Source organism: Terrapene carolina, unplaced genomic scaffold, assembly GCF_002925995.2.
Source record: "Terrapene carolina triunguis isolate 2854851 unplaced genomic scaffold, T_m_triunguis-2.0 Scaffold233, whole genome shotgun sequence".
Classification (NCBI taxonomy): domain Eukaryota; kingdom Metazoa; phylum Chordata; order Testudines; family Emydidae; genus Terrapene; species Terrapene triunguis.
Window position 1 is genome coordinate 10,726,100 of NW_020664584.1, and position 22,748 is coordinate 10,748,847.

At 55.8% G+C, this 22,748-nt stretch overlaps 1 protein-coding gene across 1 annotated transcript in view; it reads right to left on the reverse strand.

The window, feature by feature from the left end:
* The window catches only part of CHD6 (chromodomain helicase DNA binding protein 6), a 193,061-nt gene that overhangs the window by 24,564 nt on the left and 145,749 nt on the right, over window positions 1–22,748 (reverse strand). The window contains exons 21-31 of the mRNA XM_026656826.2: window positions 17,696–17,898; window positions 17,029–17,228; window positions 14,704–14,863; window positions 13,042–13,131; window positions 11,397–11,500; window positions 10,353–10,482; window positions 9,511–9,571; window positions 6,536–6,590; window positions 5,594–5,813; window positions 3,724–3,932; window positions 147–1,688 (exon numbers count right to left, since the gene is read on the reverse strand). Coding sequence (XP_026512611.1) covers window positions 147–1,688; window positions 3,724–3,932; window positions 5,594–5,813; window positions 6,536–6,590; window positions 9,511–9,571; window positions 10,353–10,482; window positions 11,397–11,500; window positions 13,042–13,131; window positions 14,704–14,863; window positions 17,029–17,228; window positions 17,696–17,898 — 2,974 coding nt within the window. The remainder of the gene's footprint in view (window positions 1–146; window positions 1,689–3,723; window positions 3,933–5,593; window positions 5,814–6,535; window positions 6,591–9,510; window positions 9,572–10,352; window positions 10,483–11,396; window positions 11,501–13,041; window positions 13,132–14,703; window positions 14,864–17,028; window positions 17,229–17,695; window positions 17,899–22,748) is intronic.

Consider the following 22,748-nt stretch of genomic DNA (forward strand, 5'->3'; position numbering starts at 1 on the left):
CCCCAGCAAGAATATTATTGCTCAGAAAGCCACATGCCCCCACCCACAAGGCAGGTGCAGCTGCCACTTGATGCTGCAGGCTGGCACACACACAAGCTCGCTGCACAGGGTGCATGGGCATGCCTGCCAGCCGGACACTGCCGTACCTCGGCTCTGGCCAGTGCCCTCTTTCTCTTCCTCGTCTTTGTTCTCACATTCATCGTCTTCCTGCTTCGGCTTGTGCCCTTCCAGGTGCCAGGCCACACCGCCCCCCATCTGCGCAGCAGAGCCAGCTTCCCAGCGCTCCCCTCCCATGCTGGTGGGCCCAGCGTTCGGGAGCTTCGGCTGAGCAGCTGCAGCTGGGCTGGGTGCTGGGGCGAGGCTCTTGGGCCAGTCTGGCAAGTGCTCTGCAGCGCTCTTGTGGTCGGCCTCCCCATCCCCTGTCCCACTGTTACACTGCGATGCCACCTGTCCTGAAAGCTCTGCCTCACCATTCACTTCTGGGCAAGTGTTCTTGGGAGCAGGAAGGCTAGAACCAGGTTCCTCCCCCGCTAGCGCATTAGCTTTGGGGTCCCCATCAGTCCTGGCCTCCGGGGTGCCCCTCAATCCTTCTACAACATCTGCTGCCATCTCAGAATTCTCCTCCTCCTCCTCTTCCTCGCTGTGGCTCTGACTTGGCACTGATTTATCCTCCAAGCCTTTCTCGTGTAACAGGCCAATGAATCTCTGCTCCGGTGGGATCTTTATCTCCAAGTTATGGAGACTGGGCCCGTACAGGCCTAGGCTGATCACCCCCTCCGCACTGGTGAGCTCAGGTGACCCAGGCCCTGGGCTGGCTCGCTGCAAGGCATCACTGATCTCGGTGGGGACACTCCTGGAGGGCTGGCTGGCTGGGGCTGAGGGCCAAAGCTCCCTGCCTTCATTGGGACTATCCATTTGGTCACAGCCCATCTGCAAGCTCTCCAGGAAGGAGGTCTCTCTGATGGCCTCAGCCTCACAGCTGGATGGGTCCTCATCCCCATCTAGTTTGCCCTCAGCAAATTTAGCAGCACTGTTGCTGACATGTGTGCAGCTGGGGCTGTCACGGGCGAGAGAGCTGTGCTCACTGGGACACGCCTTCTCCTCGTACATCATGCACATCAGAGAGTCCGGCAAGGAGCTCTCATCACAGTTCATGGAAATGATGTCCCGCACTGTCGACAGGAATGTGTCGCAGCTCGTGTCCTGAGGGCTGCCCTCCGCCCGGGAGAGCACATCCTCCAGGTTTTCAAGCTTGATCTGGCACTCAGCTTCGTTCTCCAGGGACTCACAGGTCCTTTCCATCTGGCAGTACGAAGGAGAGCTGTAGAGTTTGGAGTTCATCTGATGGAGACAGCACAGGTTCTCTGGGCCTGGGGCACCTTCTCTTTTGTGCTGAGCATAGTTTCTATACGCGTCCAAAAATGACAGCTCAGGATCGTTCATGATGTAGTAGTCAGTGCGGTTCAGTCCGTGCTTGGCTGTGCCAAGCAGCAGGTCCCGGTCATGCTTGCCACACTCCCACCAGACAGGAAGGTACAGGCTGGGCCTGCACAGCGTGAGCCGCTCATGGAGCTGCGGGTACTTGAGCACTTGCTCCCGGACCTTCCTTAGAAGTTCAATCCGGTACAGCGTTCTTGCAGCACGTTCCTCAGTGATTGGCTCAACATAGATGCTGGGATCAGGTGGACCTGCAACGGGAAGAGAGAGGCAGAGACCCCATTACTAATTAGACAGAGCTCACAAGGGTATATGGCCAAACCTTGCTACTACGCTGTACATTGGGGGTTACTGTTTGACTGAGGTTCACAGGTGTGAGAAGAACTGTCGGGGTGACAGCAACAGCAGCTTCGGAAATTTATCACCGCCATCTAGTGGTTACCAGTCAGTGTTGTCTCTGCTGCAAATTGCACCATGGAGAAGCAACAAGTTAGAAATTGGTGGGGCTGCTTGTCTAGTTTGTGTCTCCATAGTTCAAGAGTCATTTGGAGAGGAGCTGGGAACAATGTGAAGTTCCTGATTCTTGGGTATTGACCCTGGAATCACATGTAACTAAACTGGCCAGGGTTTGGTTTCTAAGTTTTCTCTCTAACCAGCCAGAATGAAGAAGAGTTTCTCACCTTCACCAACTGTCCCAAGGGTAGCAATTCACCAGTGGGTATTTCAGAGCCCTCCCATCAACTCCAGTCTGTGCTGCCTTGACTCGGCAAGCAGTACCAGAGCAGGCTCTTGTGGTACCTTGGGAGGTCCATGGTAACTGATGCACCATGGGAGTTTCTCAAACATGTATGGTTCCTTCTGAGCAGGGATCCCACCATGCACAGAATCATGGAAATGTAGGACTGGAGGGACTTCAAGAGTCCAGTCCCTTAGACATCACTGACAGGGGTTTGTCTAGCCTGTTCTTAAAAACCTCCAGCGATGGAGATTCCACAACCTCCCTGGGCAATTTGTTCCAGTGCTTAACTACCCTGACAGTTAGGAAGTTTTTCTAACCTAAATCTCCCTTGCTGCAATTTAAGCCCATTGCCTCTTGTCCTGTCCTCAGTGGATAAGGAGAAAAATGTATCACCTTCCTCTTTATAACAACCTTTTACATACTTGGAGACTGTTCTCATCTCCCCCCTCAGTCGTCTCTTCTCCAGACAGAACAAAACCAACTTTTTCAATCTTTCCTCAGAGGTCATGTTTTCTAGACCTTTAATCATTTTTGTTGCTCTTCTCTAGACCTTCTCCAATTTGTCCACATCGTTCCCAAAGTGTGGTGCCCAGAACTAGACTCAATGCTCTAGGTGAGGCCTTACCAGCATGGAGTAGAGGAAGAATTACTTCTTGTGTCTTGCTTACAACACTCCTGCTGACACATTGGTTTACACAGGGCATTTCCTGAGGCTCAATGACTGCGAGGAATTGTGCTGGAGGTGCGCACTCCAGGAACTGCTCAGGGATGAGACTGCTGCTGCTGCTATTCTTGAAAGCAAATCATTGTATGTTCAATAATCCCCCGTGGGTGGTTTTTCTATCTCTGATTTTTCAGTGCCATGTGGCGGGTAGTCTGGCAACACAGGGAGCGTCTAGAGGGCTGGTGCCATGTGTGTTAGCTGGCCACGTCCTCCCCAAGCCTGCTGTAGACTTCCAGGATGGCTCAGCCTGTGATAACTCATCCCTAACAGAAAGTTCTGCAGTGACTCGGACATGGCCATGCTCTGGATTGCACTTGGCCTGTATCAGCACGAGTGACAGGAAGGGAAGGTGGGGCTATGAGCAGGGCAGGGCATCTGTATCAGACAGTGGCCATGTTCAGTTTTGAAGACGTCTGTTTGGGGCTGTCTGGTTCCCTCCATTGCTGCTGGAGGTTCCTGTCTCAGGTCAGGACTCATTTTATTCTTACTTCTTTTTCTGGAGTATCCAGGGAGGGCTGGCAAAATGCCAGGGACATGCTGGCCATGGTGAGGTAAGCGCTGTGCAAGCTTCGCCAAGGCTATCAGGAAGGGAAGGTCTCCAGCCAGAGCCTGTGGCACTGGAAAGAGCCTACTGCTTGATCAGGTGTAAAGGATCACATGACAGGCAGCCAATCGGCAAAGAGATGGGCAGGTCACTAGAATTCGTCGTCCCCACTTTCCTTTCCCCCCAACGGCACCAGTTCCAGCCCTTCCCAGGGCATTCCTGGTCCAAGAGGGCCTCCCGACCATTGCCCCACATGCTGGCAGCGTCCCCTCCACTCACCGTCCTCTTTCCAGAGGGGGAGACGGCAGACGTTCCTGCACATGGCCACGAAGCTGTAGAAGTATTTCTCGAGGCTCTCATCTGTTTTCTTCTCCAAGCGGGAAATGGCTCGGAACTGGGTCCAGTCAAAGGCCTTCTTCTCCTGGTCATAGATGACCCCGAAGGAGGAGACAGTGCGGTAGAAATCTGCCTGCTCCCTTCTCGTCCATCTGCAGGGCAGGGAGAGACGCGCATATTCATGAGACACATTTCTTTATAGTCTTGTGCTTTCCCACTGTGTCTGGTGCCAGTGAGAGACACTAGCTGGAGAGCCCCGGGGAGCAGAGTGCTCCCCCACCCCCAGAACAGGCTCTGCACACACTTCCCTACAATGGCCTCAGGGACTTCCTCGGGGCCAGCCAGTTGTTGCCCTCTTGGCTCAGACATGAATAAGGGGCCCACTTGGTACCATTGTGGCAATAGTGGCTTTTGTGATGTGGACACTTGGCCAACAGGAACTGGACTGACTCAGGCTGCAGAACCACCACCAGAGGTAGTGGCTTAGTCTGGGACATGCTCACCCCAGTGATGTAGAGCAGCCAGCCCCAGTCCCAGACAGCCATACAGTCTGTAGTTGTCAGGTACAGACAGCTGGATGACGAATTCAGTAGAGCTCTCCTGATCTGCAAAGCTTCCCAAAGAACTTCCCCAATCTGCAACTTCTTAGACATACTGTACAACTGGGTATCAGGCTGAAGCACCTGCAGGTGCAGAGCTCTTCTCCTGACTCACCCTTGGAGCTAGACCAAGTGGGTCTCATTAAACTCCACTTAGGCTCAGTCTCCCTGGCAGGAGATACAGAAGGAAAGGTAGAAGGCCCTGCAGGGAGAAATCCTGATCAGCCTGTCCATGAAGGAGTCTCAAGGATGGGTGCATGTTTGCAAGGGCAGCACTGCCTTGCTAAGAATGACAGCAGACCTCGCCAGACGAAGGGCTGGAGTTTGGGTGAGTGCCCCGTTCAAGGATTTGCAATTTCACCCCGGGTTTCTGTCTGAGCAGCACGAGAGCAAAGGCATTTGATTGGGGCATTTAATTTTACAGCATGATGGTTTGTCACTGTGCCCCAGTCTCTGCTTTCCTGTCATAGGGGAACAAGAGGCTTGCCTGATGAAATTAAACAGCAGCATACTTAGACCCAGTGCAAGGAAATGCTCCTCTACCCAGTGACCCTGTGCCTCCTGCTGTGCCAACCAGTGCCATAGAGGGCAGTCAATGTAGCTGGATTTCAAAAGCAGTGGGTAACTCCTGGGCATTGGGCACACTAGTGACACAGGCTCAGGCTGTGAGGATGGTAATCCAACCTCATGCTTCTGGGTCCAGGTGGAGGGGCAGGAAGGATCCCCAGCCCCTCACACATGGCATGGCCCAAGCTGGTGTGTCCTGGCAACACGGGACAGTAGCCCCTGCAGGAGGTAGGAAGACAGACAAGATGGCCCAGTCTGGCCCAGCAGTGTGACCCAGGCCACCAGAAATCCCCCTCATTCCTCCTTTCAAACAGCTGTTAGCTGGAACAGCTCCTGAAGGAGGCTGAGTCTTGGTCCAGCCTACATGGAATGAGGTCCAGACCCAGCCCATACTGGTGCCTGCTTGGGGGCTTGGGACCTGCCCTGCAGGTGTTACCCCAGGCACCTGATTTCCGGCTGGGAGAGTGAAGGCGCTTTCTGGCCACAGGGGCAGGGCGTGTGCCTGAGAGGAGATGTCGAGCCAGCTTGTCTTGGCCGCCTTGGGAAGACAGAGGCTGTTCTTGGGGGTTTCACTGGGTAAACGCAGGAGCCAGTGACTCTCAGAAAGGGCCTGCTCAGCTGCTCTGTCGGCCAGTCCCCTCTGTTACCTTTTCTGCATTTCCTTGTTCACCGGGTCCATCTCAGCAGCTCTCCTGAACATCTCCTCCTGCAGCCAGTAGCCATGGTTACTGGGCACCAGCATCTCGGCTCGGGGGGGCAGCTCCTTGCGGTTGCAGCGCTGGTAGACGGTGACGAGCCGCCGCAGTCTGGCTGTGAGGGCGGACGAGACAGGCCAGCAGGATCTGTCTGAGTCGGAGCCATCCTGGGCTTCAAACATCAGCAAGGACATTAATATTTAACACGCACAGCCAGAGGCAGGTGGGCGGGGGGGGGAGGGGCTCATTAAACAGCTCCCTACCCCTCACACAGAGGGGCCAGAGGATCAGGGCCAGGCCACGGCTGCCTCCATTCCCCAGGGCAGCAGGTGAGGGTGCTAGGGGCTGGCTGGCTGACCATCCGTGAGCCCTTCCTTCTGGACCCCTGCATCACAGCTCAGCTTGGCTTGTGGTCCTTCAAACTGAGCCTAGTTTTGGGGAGAGGGGCTGGAACGAGAGCCGGCTCCATGTCACCCTGAAGCATGCCCAGCTCTCATGCGAGAGGGCAGCGTGGCCAATGGCTCATTCGGCCAGTCTCCATTCTGCAAGGGGGCTGCTAGCACTGGCCCTGCTTGCTGCCTTCTGTAACAGGGGGTAATTCCTTCCCTGGGGCTGGGTTTGATCAGTGCTTCCAGAAGGCACAGTTCAGCTCCCTACTGTTGTTACCCAGGGCTCCCCAGCTGTCCTCTGCACCCCAGAGAGGTACCTGCCGGCTGTTTAAGAACACACTGTCATTGTTGGACAGTTTGACGTTAACAGCACAGATGCCTTGCATAGCGCTGCCTTCCTGCTGCCTTCTGTTACTGCAGCGCCTAGTAACCCCAGCTTTGGTCAGGGGCCCCCACGCGGGGTGCCACACACACAGAGCAAGCCGTCCAGAAGGCACAGCCTCACCTGCCACATTGTCATCCTGCTTCTCGGCAGCTTCTCCACACAAATTCCCAGAGTCCTGCAGGAAAAGTAAGACCCAGGCCATCAAAATCCACCTTGAGAGGAGAGCATCTGCCCACCCGGCCAGGAGCAGGTGTCAAAAGGATCCAAGCAGCCACACACGCCCGTCCACTCCCAATGCCTAGCTGCAGGGTTTGCAGGCAGCCCCGTCAAGCAATGGGAGCTCCTCACTCTCTGGCTGGAGGGAGCCGCTCTCACGTCCCAGCCCAGACGCTCCCCCATGCTGGCCCCAGAGCGGGAGGGCCACACGAACATTTACGCTCTTGTGTCGCTCTGGGGCGTTACAGTGGACTCCCTGGTCGGGGAGAACCGCTGACCCCACAACATGTGCTCTGCCCTAGATGGAGAGCAGCCCAGAAGAGTGCAGAGCTCAGCTGCTGCTGAAGGGCCCAGTGCTCCCAGGGAGCCACTGGAAAGAGAGGGTGTGGCCCTAGCCCCTGCCAGCCCAGAGAGGGCAGAGCCGGGCCCAGGATGCTGTGCTGGGCCTGCACCTTGCTTTGGGGCCCAGCTACCCTGCACTAAGGTGGGGGACAGTCCATAGAACTCTTGGCATCATCGAAGGGTCTGGCAGGATCGGGTGTCCCTGCAGGCCCTGGGAAGAGGCATGGAGCCAGAGTGACTTAGGTGCTGTCTCAGAGCCCTCTGGAAGAAGGCGGATCCTGCAGATGGACGGATCCATGGTGCAGGGAAGAAGGTTTGGGACTCGCGGGGGCCAGAGGCAGGAGTGGGGCAAACAAGGCAGAAGGGCCACTAGCCCGTGGCTGAGCTCTCCTGGAGGCAGCAGTGGAGGAAGCGATAGTGGGACAGTGAGGCGTATTATCCAGGGTTGTCTGGCCAGACCCTGACGGGCAGGACGGCTCAAACTCTGTCACACTGTCTGCCTGCGGGCTGCCCCTGCTGGAGCTGCACCCGCCCTAGCCAGGCTAGGGCCTTCTAGAGAAAGAGCAAGCACCACCCCATGGGCAGGGGGAGAGCCATCTCTAGGGGCCCTGGCAATCCCACTCTCCATTCTGGGCACCTTGACGCCAGGGCAACAGGTGCAAACTGGGGGCTCAGATGTGAGCAGTGAACATGCTCAGAGCCTGCAAGGGCTGTTTCCTGGAGAGATGGACGGCTCACTCCTGCCTGGCTCAGTGATGTCGAAGGCGACAGCAGTGGGCCACAGCTGGGAGTGGTGCAGCCCAAGTGGTACAAGGGGGTAGCTTGGAAGAGAAGAGGTCTCAGGGAAAGCTGGCTGGGTGTAAGCTGTACCAGGGTGGGGGATTATTGACCAGGGCAGGGGGCAGTGACATCACTTGGGCCTTTTATGACCAGTCTGCACTGGACAGGGAAAAGGGGCTGTGGGAAGGGTCCTGTGCGGGAATACTGGACAATCCCACTCGGCATGAGTCCCATTTCCCAGGGAGTTGGGGGCACAGGGGTTGGAGTTACCTGGAGAAAGGCAGACCCAGCAGCATGGATCTAAAGCTACAGAGGGAGAGCACAGCACGACTAATGCAGATACTGGGGAGAGTGGAGGGCTGCTGCCCCAGGTCCTTTTAAGAGGAAGCGTCTCAATGTGCCACAAGCTGCAGCCTCTGTGGAGCCAAGTCAAACAAGTGGCATGTGCATTGCTGCAGCGTCTGCTGGGCTTCGGAAGCCGCCTGTTCTCCCTGTGCAGCTCAGCATGCTGCCCCCAGGAAGGCGCCTGGCCAGAGAACTTGTCAGTTCCCCCCAGACACAGAGGCTGCTGGAGACAGAGTGGAGCAGAGGACTTTCCTCAGCCCCGCAGGCTCTCAGATGAGAAGCAGCTGCTGCTCAGGGCTGAGTGATTTGCAGGGGCAGCCCATGGCAGGGGTGGGGCTCTGCTGGGGCCCTTCCCTCTGCCAGCCTAAGGGTGGTAAGTGGGGATCCCAGCTGTGGGGATCAGCAGCTGAACAGAGGGTTTGTGCTGCCCTCCCCGTCAGAATGAACCCGGACAGCACAGGGTGGGGCTGATGATGCTGGCCCCTCTTCACTGCTGGCCGGCCCAGGCCCCATCACTGCACTCACTACCCTGCAGCTCCAGACTCGCTCCTTCTAAATCCTTCCCTGCTGAGCCTTGCCTCATCTCCCACTCTGCACCCTCCCCTCAGTGCCTCCCCTCCTCTGCTCTCCTCCCCTGGGTGCTAGGTGTGGGGGCTGGGCCAGGCTAGGCACCAGGCGGGGGGCAGGGGGCTGAGCTAGATACCAGGCTGGGGTTCCCTAGGCCATGGCGCCAGGCTGGGGGAGGTGGGCCGGGCTGGGGCGGTTAGGCTGCCCTGGGCCGAGCTAGGTGCCAGGCTGGGGAAAGGGGGCATGGGCAGGTTGCCCTGGCACCCAGCATATTGGCCCTAGTGGAGGTACTGCAGGGCTGGGGGTGGTGGAGGAGGTGTCCAAGCACTCTGAGATCCTACTGATCATCAGGCTCCTGCCTGGGGCTGGTCCTAGCCCAGCCCCATGGGAAGAGCCAGTCTTGGCATTTATGGTAACAGTCCTCAGCCAAACAGGGTAGGACTCTGCTTGGCAGTGAGATGGTGAGATCTCTGCTGACTGGCCGGCCTGGGCACATCCAGGAATCAGCTGACTGGAGACCAACACCCAGGATCCCACAGTGGGGGGATTTCCAAAGGATAGCGACCCGTCCCGTGCAGCAACGTCACTCACTCGCACGCTCCGTCCCAGCAGCCATGGTGCTCCTGGGAGCAGTCACAGACAGCCTGGGCACCAGGCACCCTCCCAACAGCTGTCCCTGCTGACCCCACTAACAGCAAACTGTCTCTGCCATGGGGGAAAGGTGGGGGTCCAGCCTACTGCTCTTTCCCTAGCCATGGCAGAACACCAGGTGTCTCCCGAGCCTGCAGGGAGCAGGCCTGGCTGGGGCAGAGGAGCTGTTCTCATCTGCGGGGAGCCCCACTCACCTCCTGCTGTGGCAGCCCCTCCACTCTGTCTCCGCTGTTCTCTTCTTTCTCAACGTTTCCTCTAGACAAAACAAACCGATAGAGCATTAGCCTTTGCCCACCCCAGCAATGCCCCAGCGCCTGCAAGGTGAGAGCCAGCTCCCTCACTTTCACACTGCCTGGGCACCCTTGCTGGCTGCCCTCCTGTCATATGCCCGAGCATGGACCTGCTCCCTGATCTCCACCTCCAGGAGGGAACTGACATTCAGGACATTCTCAACCTTTATGTTTGCAAAGCTGGCAAAGAACCCAGCACCAGTCCCGGCTCCGGGCTCAGTTCTGGGATTCTCTGGTGACACACATCGCCCCTCACCCACCTGCTGCAGCACGCCAGCCAGCCAGCACTTCTTTCCCCATTTCCTGCAATCGGGGGCTGTGAACTCTCTGATCAGCCCCTCAGCCCCGCAGCCAATGAGCTGCTCCCCAAAGCACAGCACAGCACAGCATCTAAGGAGCTTGCGTGTATCAGTGCCCCTGGCTGGGTGGGAGAACCTGCGCCTAGGTGAGTGTGAGTGGCACATGCACCTCCCTGGCCCATTGAGGGAATTCACCCAGGGGAGCAGCTCCCACACACCTGGTACCCTGCCTGCCCTCTCCCACTATGATACACAGTCATGCCCAGCAGACACTGGCATTCCCCTGTTGCCCTGCATGCACAGGCACCCTGCTGAGCTGCTGGCTTACCCTCCTCTCTGCTCTCACTCCGTTCTGATGCCCACCCCCAGAGAATAGCATCACGCTGGTCCTGCTTCTTCTGCCCTGAGGAGCCAGCCAGACCCCTGCCTTCTCCTGCCCCCACCCACCTTTCTGCAGTATCCTGTGCCCCATCGCTGACGCCCTGCTCCGCAGACAGCAGCTTCTCGTCTGGCATGCCCACCTTCTCCAGGAAGCACAGTGCTGGGTCTGCTCGCATGGCGTTGTACCTCTCGTAACCTGCCAACACCACAGCTGACATTAAACGGGATACTGTCCTAGCCAGGGGCCAGGCCACCCGGGACCGGCTTTGGCTAAACTCTGGCTGTGCCAGTGGGGCCTGCCTGAGTGCACCTGTCTCCAGAGTTAGGACCTTGTTGTCTGGCCCACAGATGACATGGCCCCTCAATAGCAAGTTTCACCCAAAGCATCCAAAGCCCCTCACAAATGGCAGCTGTTTAATCCGCAGCCCTTCTGTCTGGGAGACAGAGACACAGGAATCAACCTGTCTGCCCCAGAGATGTAGCCACGTCTGGGATGGAACGCAGCACCAGGGTAACAGTTTAGGACAGGCAGTACAGACTCCTGTCTCCAATGGAAATTGCAAGAGGAGTTTCAAGAGGCAGAATGTATTGAGCTGAGATAGAATTTGGCCAGGAATGTGGATGCTCCCCCCAAGTCCCTGAGTCAGGCGCTTGGTTTGATATGGCCACGCTCTGCAACAGCCCAGCGCCTGCTAGCCCCACGCTGCCCCCTTTATCAGGGTGAACACAGGTGTTGGAGTGTCTCTACTGAGTCACATGGGGCGAGGCCCAACTCCCCGCAACTTGGGAGAGCTGATGGAGCTACAGCCCCAGGCGCTTTGGCTCAGCCCGGCCCCCAGGTGAGCTGGCCTGGAGTGGATGTCCGGGACATGAGTGCTCAGCACTGCCAGGTCATGGCAGCAAAAACATGCGGCTTCCTGGAGCTCCTCGCTGGAGCACCCAGGATGGGATGGGGCCCCGTGTGCGACATTCCACTAGCTCCGCCCTGGGGAGGGGTCTGGAACATCGGCATGGTGCTCTGAACTCAGCAGCCACTCCTGGCTCCTGGCTAGGGCAGCGGGAGTACCCCAGCACACCAGGGCGGGGAGCAGCACTTGGCAGGCGCAATACCGTGTTTGAAAACTCCAATAAGCAGCGATTTATCGGCCTCTGCATTCCACCAGTCCACTGGGATCTCCACGTAGTCGATGTCCGGCAGCAGCACGTCCAGCTCCCTGAGAGGGACAGGCCATGAATGCACCCTGCTCTGGACTCCCCGGGAACCCCTGCTTCTGCAGACAGCTGAGTGGGCGATACTGGGGGAGCTGGGGACTAGCCTTCTGCCTTGATAGCGCTCTGGTGATTGCTTCTCCAGAGACACTGGGGTCAGGTCCTGCCTTCCGCTGTGTGCGAGCTCCCCAGACGCCAAGGGGACCAGTCATGGTCCCAATCTGGACTGACACTGCCCTAGCTGAGTCCTGCTGTTGGCTTCCCCTGCACACACACGTGTCACAGGACCCTCCTTTGTGACAGGGATGGTGGGCATGGCCCGACCCCCACCCATCCTACTCAGCCTGGCTGGCCCATGAGCTCCCAGGGCTCATTTGAATGGTATTTGCTTTAAGGCTGGGGAAAGTTTTCACTAAAGCTACCAGCCACCGACAGAGCAAGAGCAAGGGAAAGCAGCAATCTGCTGGAGTGCACCGAGCCTTCAGAGTGGCAGGCAGCACCCTCCCTGGCCTCCCTTCAGTGAGCTCCTGCACCTGTGCTGGGCACAGGAGCACCCTGGGAAAGCAGCAGCGTCTGCTGAGACAGGAAAGCGGAGGGTTTCAATAAAGGATCAGGCTCAGTGAGCTCAGCAAACCTTGCTCTCCTCTACCATCCTGGTGGCTCCCTCTGCCACTGCTCGTTATGTGACACCAGGGCAATTACCAGGCTTTGCCCAACCCAGCATCCCTTTGGGGACTTCAGCAGCCAGAGGGCTGCAGCCATTTCAGTCCCCCACGCTCCCTGCAGAGCAGAGGGAGGAAATGCAGGTCCCAGCAGGCAATGCTCCACTACGGTCTGAGCCACCTGGCTTGGGTGCCCAGGCTAGGTCAGGACTGACTGGGGGCTACAGCTTCATATTAGAAGTGAATTTGTTGGGCTGCACTGTGGGGAATCCTGATTCCCAGCACGCAGGGGCTGGCAGGGTTAGCCGCAGGCCTCTGCACTAGGTGAAGTCATTCCAGCCAATCAAGCTTCAAATTAACGTGCACCTGCACACGTGTGTACATCTCTGGGGAGTGCATGAGCGTAGGGGGTCTGCGTGTGCCTCGGCATGCACACCCATGTGTACATGCGTATGCATGTAGCCCAGCGCAGTTCTGAATGGTGTTATTTCACAGGAGCAGTGGTCCTGTCCCCTGGCCAAAGGAGCCCGCTGTCCCTGCTCAGCTCCGCTGCAGAGGGAGCTCTCTAAGCTGCAGGGGCCAGCCTCTAGGGCTCAATCCTGCAGTCTCTACTCAGGCAGAGCCGCCACCAATGGCAACAGGAGTTTTGCTTGAGTGAGAACTGCAGGATTTGGCTTCAGACACTGTGAGGTGACTGACCCCTCTCACGCTGGCACAGTGCTGCTGGTGACTTCAGCTAGACAGTAGCTGGGCAGCTCCCCCATGCCAGCGCAGAGCAGGCAGGGAGCTCCCCATGCAGCAGGGGCGCTGCAGCCAAAGACATCTGTCGCTGTAACTCCGCAGCTGGACATGCAAACCGATCCAGGCTGCTGAGAGCATCATACCTGGCCGGGATCCCTTCGAAGGCTTTGTCAGCCACCTCTCCCAGCACTTCAGCTTTCAGATAGTAGAGCATTCGCACCCGCAGCAGCACCCTGCCAAGGGAAAGGGGCAGGTCAATACAGACAGAGCACTGGGCTAGGATCCAGCATAGCACAGCCCCTACACACAGCGACACAGCGTTTATGGGCCAGCTGGTCTGTATGGCAGCATGGGGCAGTGGGGATCGCTGCCCAGGCCTGCAGCATGTGCGGTTATATACCAGGACAGACATGGTGGGAAGCCACTCCCCTTCTCATGACACCACTACCCAAGGCTGAGTGCAGGCATGGCAGCAGCTTCGCCCGTCCTTAGCTGCCCCTCGCACTGTGACACAGCAGGACATCCAGCCCCTGGGGCTCAAGAGGGAAGGCCTGAAGCAGCTGGAACATGGGGACTAGAGGGCAGGCCCCCTCCACATGGGAAAACGGCTCAGGCTAGCAGGGAACAGGCTCCTTAATCAGCTCAGTGGGCTGTGGGCCTGATCCCCACCACCTGGGCATCGGAGATCTCACCTCACTAACCCTGTAATCAAGCAGGCTTAAAACACTCATGAAGGAGCTCACCAGGAGAGGGGAGGTGCCAGGCTGGGTACCCGCCTCCCCAGCAATGGCAGCGACACACCTCACTCCTAACCCAGTGAGGGAGGGGGCTGCGCTACTTACAGTGCTCATGGCTAGGAGAGCTCTTGCTGGGAGCTGGGATGCAGCATCCTCTGAGTGGGTGAGGAAACAGCTCTGGGTTACTGATTTGTTAAAATAATGTCTCTCAGTTCTCCCTGCAAAGAGCTGTACCTGCTGGGCCCCACTCTCCAGGACCCAAGAGCTGGTCACCACCCTACAGGGCCCCAGGAGCCGTCCCCCTCCAGACTCCGCCTCCCCAGCCCACAAGAGCAGCCCCCCCCCGGCCCCAAGAGCCCCCCCCCCCCAGGCCCCCCCCCCCCGGACCCCACAGCCCCCCCCCCCCAGGCCCCAGGCCCCCCCCCCCCCCCCCCCCCGGTCACAACAGCCGCCCCACTACAGGCTCCGCACCCCCTGGTCCCAAGAGTCGTCCTCCTCCTGGGTCCAACCCCCGGATCCCAAGAGCCATCCTGCTCCAGGCTCCGCCTCCCCGGCCCCCAAGAGCCATCCCCCTCCAGGCTCCGCCCCCGGGTCCAAAGAGCCATCCCCCTCCAGGCACCACCCCCAGGTCCCAAGAGCCATCCTCCTCCAGCTACCACTAATGCACAAGTCTGCACCATGGGGTGCTCTGGTATTTGCTTCCCAAGTCCCTGATCGCAGACAGCTGTGACAATAAGGAAGTATCCTGAATGCCAGCTGAGCTGTGGGGAGTGCCCTGCACCTACCGGCAGGAAGATGAGAATTCCGTAGGGCTGCAGCTTTACAGCACTTTACAGCATGGCAAAAACTATCCAAGGTCTGACGACCCAGTGGGCACCGACCCAATATCCCCACTGGCCTCTCCATACTGACTGCCCAGGTCCGTCCTGCCCCTTCCTCTCCAGACTCTGCGCTGCAGCCCAGTGGCACGACGCCAGCTGCAGGCATGTGGCCTCGCTCTGGGCTCAGGGCGGGACGCACAGCATGGAGTGTGCGCCGCAGTCCCCCAGGGCAGGGGCTCACACTCACTTGTTGCAGTGCTGTTTCAGGTGCTTTTTGTAGCTGTCATCATGCAGGACTATCTCGGGGTTGCAGCTGGCCAGCCAGTCCGCGTTCTTTATCTCAGGGAGCAGCATCTGGTTCTTCATCTTCTTCCCCTTCCTGCCCCTGGGCACTGGGGCTGACAGCCCTGCAACAGCGAGAGGGAGCGCATTAGCGGCACTGCTGCAGGCCACATACCACCCTGATGGGCACCTGATAAATGCACTGGATCAGACAGGACACAGACACTGGCTGGCAGGAGCAGTGCAGCTGGAAGGACTGAAAGCCAGCCCTTGTAATGCTCTTTAACCCTCATGCCACAGCTCAGGTGGGAGTGGGGGAGCCAGAGAAAAGGCAGGCATGGTCTCCAGCATACCCAGTGTGTCTGTCCAGGCACAATCCCATAGCAGAGCCATGCATACGTGGTGCCCTAGTTAGACCAGGTCAGGCCATGCCACATCCACACCTTCCCAGCAGCCTAAATGCATGGGACAGTTCTGAGCGCAGGAGGTGGCTTGGCAGGACAGGCTGCTGGACACCGCTGCTGGCAACCCCGCCCACAGAACGGAAGCAAGCTGGCCCGGGCTCTCGGCAGCCTGAACGTCGACGTTGTCAGATACAGGCCCGTGGAAAGATGTCAGGTTGTGTGCTGGGACAGGGAGCAGGTGCTCCAACACCTACCTGCACTCTGCCTCACACAACCCACCTCCCCACTGCACACCAGCAGGCCCAGACTAGCCACGGCTCTCCCCAATACACTCTGGCCCGCACCCTCAGCAGTGCCATTGCACATCCACATCTCCCTGCACTGTTGCGCACAGCCAATGCTCAACGCTTCCCTAACACACAAAGCAGACCCAGCTCAGGCTCTAAACTCAGCTCCACTGTAGCCCCACTAAAGCTACTCCAGCTTTCTCCGGATGGAGGTGAGAGAAGAACCCAGCACAGACATCAGGGCCAGACACCCCTGATGAGATGGCATCCAAGCAGATCTGTACCCACGGCACCTGCCAGTCAGAGTCCTCACCTCTTCTATACAGCAGATCCAGCTGGGTTACATTCAGTGCTGCAACTGCAGTGCAGCGTTCATGACCCTCAACGGACCATGCCCCTTGCTCGTTTCATTACTGAAATGTGAGTCCATAAGTGCCACCCTATCAGTTTTACTATTGCTCCATTCCATGCTTGTGCACTGGTGTACGCCCAGTGACGCAGCCCTGCCGGCGTCCCAGGTGTGTGCCATGGTTCCTTTGGTCTGACCAGCACATGCCTGATCCCCCAGCCCCGGACCATCCTACTGAGATGGCTCGAGTGCTGGACGAAATGGCGATATTAAGTCAGAACAGTAGGCAATGGCATCATTCACGCCCAGGGAGAGATGCAATGGACGTGAACGTAACCCAACAGCACCAGGCATGGGGGGATTCCTGACTGGACCTGGGACTTCAAATCCACCACAGAGCCAGGCTGATTTCTCCTGCACCGCATGGGAGAGCCTCACACTTTACACTGCTAACAGCCTCTGGTATGCCCTGTGGAGCGGTAACAGGAGCAGCTGCCTCAGCTTTCAGCATGGCTCACCTGTGACAAACTACTGAAAGGCAGCGCTGGGAGCCAGCCGGAATGAGCTGCCAAAATTAAAGAACATTGTGCCATGGATCGGGGCACCCACACAGTGCCCCGCCAAGGGGTGCACTGGCTACTTGCCAGGTGCCAGGCCTCATTTGTATTAGATCTCAGTACCCCAGCTGAGGATTCCCCCCCACCCTTTGTGAAGAGCTGGGGGATCTACAGACAAGCAGTGTCCCACAGGGGATGGTGACTACAGAATGGAGTGGAGTCATCTTTAACATAGTGTGGCTGCCTGCAGAGACCACAGGTCCAAGCATGCAGCCAGCACTGGCCACACCTCCATAGTTCTGAGAATAAAGGCCACTATGGGCTGCACTCTGCAGGCGACATTTGCCCCCCATCCCTGATGGGCCCAAGCCTGTTCACTGGTCTAAGTAACAATCTAGGCCTCAGGATCAGGCAGCTCAGGTTGGCCTGGTGCCCTAACTCTCCAGCCCAAGGTTCCCTCTCAGCTGGGCCAGGGCTGGCCATCTCCTGTATCAGAGAGCCCCTCTGCCATTGCCTCCAGGGTCTGGAGGCAAGTCAGCCCTGACCCCCTGGCCCCCACACAGTGGTTCCTTGTTGCCCAGCTCTGGCTCTTTGTGTGGCTTCTGGGACCCACTCTAGTTTAACTCTCTAGTCCTGGGCACTGAAAGCTGGGCGTGCTGGCAGCTGAGCAATAACTGGCGGGAGAGAGAATACCTGAGTGATTTTGCAGGGCCTGGTTCTGGCCGTCCTTCGTCGGAGTGATCAGATCCCAGATAAAACTCTTAATCTTCTCATCTCCCTTGTAGTGTTTGACGCAATAGACCAGGAGGGCCCGGCAAATCATCTCCATGTCCTTCTCGTTCAGGTGCCATTTGAACCGTCCGTGGGTCAGGATATCCTTCCAGCGCCCCCAGCTGGAGGAGCAGAAACATACACCATAAACACTGCAAGTGACTGCACTTTTCTAGTGCCCTCCAGTGGGGAGCTCACAACGCTGCATGGGACACTAATGGACAAAGCCTGGCCAGTCCCTGGGGAAGTAGGGAAACTGAGGCACAGAAAGGGGGTGGGATTCATCAGCATCACACACTGGGTCAGTGGCAGAGGCAGGAAAAGAACCTAGGAGTCCTGACTCCCAGCCCATGCTCTAGCCACAAACCACACTTCCTCCCATAGACGTGGGGTTTGGGCACGCAGCAGGTCCCCCTGGTGGGGCACTAGCTCTGCAGCTCCCTGCCAGGTTCGTGCTCCCCTGTGCAGCAGCCTGTGACAGGCACAGACAGACAATAGCAAACATGTGACACCAAACCACCCGAGAGCCACAGCTGCGCTTGGGGTCAGCCCAGCCTCACATGACATGCAGATCCCAGATGAGACCCACCCGAATATGAGTAGGTTCTTCTCCACGCGGAAACACTCGGCCCGCAGGTAGCGCCGCGTCTTCTCATTGAGGCGCCGCGAGCGCGTGGGCCGCTCGTCGGAGTCACTGTCCAGCTCCGAGAACTCCATCAGCTCATCCTCCTCGAAGGAGTTGTAGTGCTTGGTCTGCTTGCGGACACGGGGTCTGTCGATCACTAAGCTCTCCTGCAGGGGGAGATAGTGAGAGGCTAGTGCGCCCAGAACCACCCGGCAGACCCTTCCCTCTGCACGGTGCCCCCCTTGGCCGCTCGCACGAGGTGTGGGGATGCTTCCCTCCTCTGTGCCGCCTTCTGGCCTCAGCAACTCCTAGCACCACCCAGCTCTCTCCAAGCCTAGCATCACACCCAGCATCTGGTACCAGACCCAGATGGCATGTTCAACGCCCAGCCACTATGGACTGCCACCCACAATTAACTGTGGGTGCAAAAAATGGAGGTTACTTACTGTAACTGGAGGCTCTTTCAGACTCTACATGTGAGTAGGCAAGTACCCCATGCGCCCGAGTCCAGAAATTCTTCCAAGCAGTGTTCATTGGCCCCCACACACGCCATAGATCTCCTTATGCTCCCAACCGAGGGTATAAGAGACAGTGCAGGCTGACGTCATTCCTCCTCTTATCGCAAATCCAACAGGATCTGAAGCAGAGGGGAGGGAGGACGGGTAGTGGAATACAGATAGGGACATACATCTTGAAGAACCTCCAGTTACAGTAAGTAACTTCCATTTCTTCTTAGAGTGCTGGTCCCTGTGTGTATTTTACATGTGGATGATTGGCAAGCAGTGCTCAGACTGCAAGTGGGTGCTTGGAAGCTGGTAGCAAAGATGCTTGCAGCACTGCAGATCCCACTGCTGTGTCCGCGGCATGAACTAAAGCGGAGTGCATTGTGAACATGTGGACAGAACTCCAGGTGGCCGCTTTGCAAATGTCTTGTAGCGGGACATCATGTAGGGATGCTGTGGAGGTGGCCTGCGCTCTCGTGGAATGAGCTGTGACACCCACAGGGGGAGGGATCTTTGCTTCCTGATAGCACTCTAGGATGCATCCTGAAACCCTCTTAGAAATCCTCTGGTTTGCCCACGCGATCTGCCTGAAATGGCAATAAAAAGTCTTGGTGATTTCCTAATGGGTTTCGTTCTTTGCAGGTAGAACACCAGGGCATGTCAGACACAGAGGCAGTGAAGTATCTTGTCTTCAGCAGAAGCATGAGGTTTTGGGAAAAGTACAGATAAGCGAATACTTTGGTTGATGTAGAATTCAGAAACAACCCTGAGGAGAAACTTAGGGTGTAGGCGAAGGGAAACCTTTTCTTTGTGAAAAACTGTAATAAGGAGGGTCCGCAATGATGGCTCACAGCTTGCTGACCCTCCTGACTGAAATGATAGCTACTAAAAATGCCACCTTCCTGGACAGGCAGGTAGGTCATGGAACATGTTGCCATGGTCTCGAAGGGCGAATCGGTGAGTGTCGACAGTCCCACTGTGGTATGCCTACTGCGTGAATATCTCGCTTAGGACTGAATTGTTCATCTCCCACGCATGGTCCATCAAGAAGTGACTGCTCAGTTTGGAGCTGTGGATACCTGAAAGGTAAGTGGCCTGCATCATGATGCGATTCCAGATGCACCAGTCCCAAAGTTTGATGGCTTCCAGCTTTTACTCCGGCAGGTGATGTCCACATGCATTCCATCATCTCAATGGTCTGGACTGTTCACAAGTAAGGAGATTGATGCAGTCATTGCAGCCATGAAATTGGGAAAAGCAGTGGGAAAAGACAGTATCTGTCCTGAGGCCCTATATAACCTGAGTTCACTGGCATGGAAATGGGTGAGAAGTTCTTCACCCACATTTTGGAGACCATTGAAATTCCCTGTGTGTAGCAAGAAGCCAATGTCATTGCACTCCTAAAGTCTGGGAAACCTGTGGATCACCCTTCTAGTTCTAGGCCAGTCTCTCTTGAGCACCACCTACAAGGTGATGGAGCGTATGATTGTGAACCAAATCGGGTCCACAGTGGACAGTAGCCTACCCAAGAAGCAAGCTGGTTTTCGACCGCACAGAAGTTGCTGTGACCAGGTCCTGGCTTTCACTACAAACATTAAGGCTGAACTCCAACGAAAACTCAAGATTGGTAATGCTTTCATTGATCTGTCAGCAGCACGTGATGTAGTCTAGAAGGATGGTCTGCTACTGAAACTGGCCAAAGTGAACCCGTGTGTGGATTCTCAGGCTACCGAACACCATGCTTAGTGGCCAAAGGATGTTCGTATACCTCAGAGGCAAACCAGCAAGCTGCACACTTTAAATAATGGGCTACCACAAGGCTCTGTACTTGCTCCGACCCTCTTCAATGCATATGTGAGCGATATACCTGAAATGATAGTGCAGAATTTTGAGTATGCTGATGATATGGCACTTACAACTCAGGCTCATAGCTTTAAAGAACTTGAAGTGACCCTTACATCCGATCTTAAGATCACGGAGGAGTACTTCGAAAAGTGGCATCTGAGACCAAATTCGGGCAAATTGGTAGTCTCTACTTTCCACCGTGACAAGAGAATCGCACAAAACACTCTGTTGAGTTTTGTGGTGAAACTGTGCATTAAGACCCAAAGCCAACATATTTTGGCATCATTCTTGACCACACACTGACCTTGCATGACCACCTCAAGACAGTCGCCTCCAAAGCAAAGACTTGCATCAACATAATTCGAAAGTTAGCAGGAACAAGCTGGAGATCAACTGCCTCAGTGCTACAAACATCGGCCTTGGCCCTGATGTACTCAGTTGCAGAGTACTGTAGGCCGATGAGGACAAAAAGCTGCCACACGCAACTTGTGGATAGGCAGCTGAATTAGACCATGCAATTCATCATGGGACCTTTAAAATCAACACCTCTACTGTGGCTTTCTATATTAGCAAACACCGAATCCCCAGCTATCCGTTGAGATATAGCCACAGCATGAGAACTTAAACACACCAGACTACCCAGAACTTCCCATCTGGCAGGTTATGGATAACATACCCCAACAATGCCTGAAATTGTGAAAACCACTTTGGACCACACGTGACCATCTCATGTTTCTGAATCTGGGCAGGGAATGGTGAAGTGTCTTGTCCTCATCTACCATTCCAAACAAGCACATTATTACTGACACAACAAAATGCCCTCCCAGTTTTGTCGTGCCACAGATACTTTGGACCACACTGAACTGCATTTGAATAAACCACAGAAGATGTGGCTACTTGATGTACAAGTGGAAAATCAAAGACTCACCTTTGCGTGACTGCAGTGAGAGCATCCAAACCATCGAACACATCATAACACAGTGTCCCAAATCTGGATTCAAAGGTGAATTGGATGATATCCATGTCACAGAGGAGGCCTTGAAATGGCTTATAGATCTACAACTGCATCTATAGAATGTTGCTTTGCAGATGCCATACGTGCAATAGAGAGACAGAGAGAGCCAGTTTCCAAGGAGAGAGGACGAGACCTCGATCTGCCCTGTTTGCATCATGGTGGTGATATTGTCTGACATCACCTGTATATGGAAGGAGCGAATTACCAGAAGGAAAGCCTTGCATGCAAGGCGGACTACCCACACTTCTCCTACGTTTATACGTAGCCTGGCCTCTCGTGGGATCCAGGTTTCCTGAGCAGTGTAGTTATTCAGGTGAACGCCCCACCCCAGAAGGGAGGCATCAATCACAATGGTGGCTTTGAGGGTGGGCAGGTTGAAGGCAACACCCACCATGACCTTTTTCGGGTTCTACCACCAGGCGAGGTAGGCAATAACTCCAGTTGATGTGGTCCTTGTTTGGTGGATAGATCGAGTGGATCCAAGCTTGTAGGTATCGCAAGTGAAGCCTGGTGAACAGTGTCATGTAAATATGTGTGGGCATGTGGCCTAACAGTGAAAAGGACATGTGCACTGTAGTTCTTGGTTTGCAGGTAATGCGTGAAACCAGATTGCTCATTATGTGAAACCTGTCTGCGGGGAGAAATGCTCTCACTGAAACCAAGTTCAATGTTGCTCCTATAAAGTTTATCATCCTTGTGGGTAACAAAACAGACCTTTTTCTATTTTTGCAAACACCTAGAGCTACCAGAAGTTTTATGAAAAACTCTGTTACCGACCTGACCTCCGCCAGGTGATAATAATAAATTGCATGAGGAGGGGGTGGCCTTGGCCCAAAAGGCTGTCTCTAGTGTTTCCTCCTGGGAGCTGGAGAGTAAATTTCCAGGGAACACGGAGTGTCCTTTAATGAATGCAGTTAGACAAACACCTATCATGGATGGTCTACATAATACTTAGTTCTGCCCTAAGTGCAGGGGACTGGATTAAGTGACCTCTCAAGGTCCCTTCCAGTCCTACGATTCTATGATTCTATGACTCATCTGTTCTCTCACTGAAGAGATTTGATTCATCAAAGGGGAAGTGCTAGATGGCGTTCTGGACCTCCCTAGGAAACCCTGATGATTGCAGCCAAGAATTCCTCCTCATGACTAAGCCAGAGGCCAGACTTCTGGCTGCTGTATCCACTACTTCCACTATGGCCTAGAGAGCTGTTTTTGCCATTAGCTTTCCCTCATTTATAAAGGACCGAAATTGGGCTCTATCCTCTGTGGGAAGCTTATCTATGAAATTCGCAAGCCTGGAATAGTTATTGAAGTCATATTTCACTAACAGAGCTTGGTAGTTAGCAACACGAAATTGCAGGCCTCGGAGGAGAAGACCTTTCTTCCAAGGGGATCCAGTCTCTTAGAGCACTTGTCTGTTGGGGTGATCCTTTGATAGTGTACCACGCTCTTTCTGTAGCTACCTGTACCAGTGAGATGGGGGCAAGGTGGGAGAACAAAAATTCAGTTCCCTTAGTGGGAATGAAATATCTCCTCTCAGCTGTCTTCAGAGTAGGGGTACAGGATGCTGGATTGAGCCATACACTGTGGCTGGTTCTAGGCTGGCTTCATTAACCAGGAGGGCCATCTTGCTTGGTCCCTGAGGTTTCAAAAT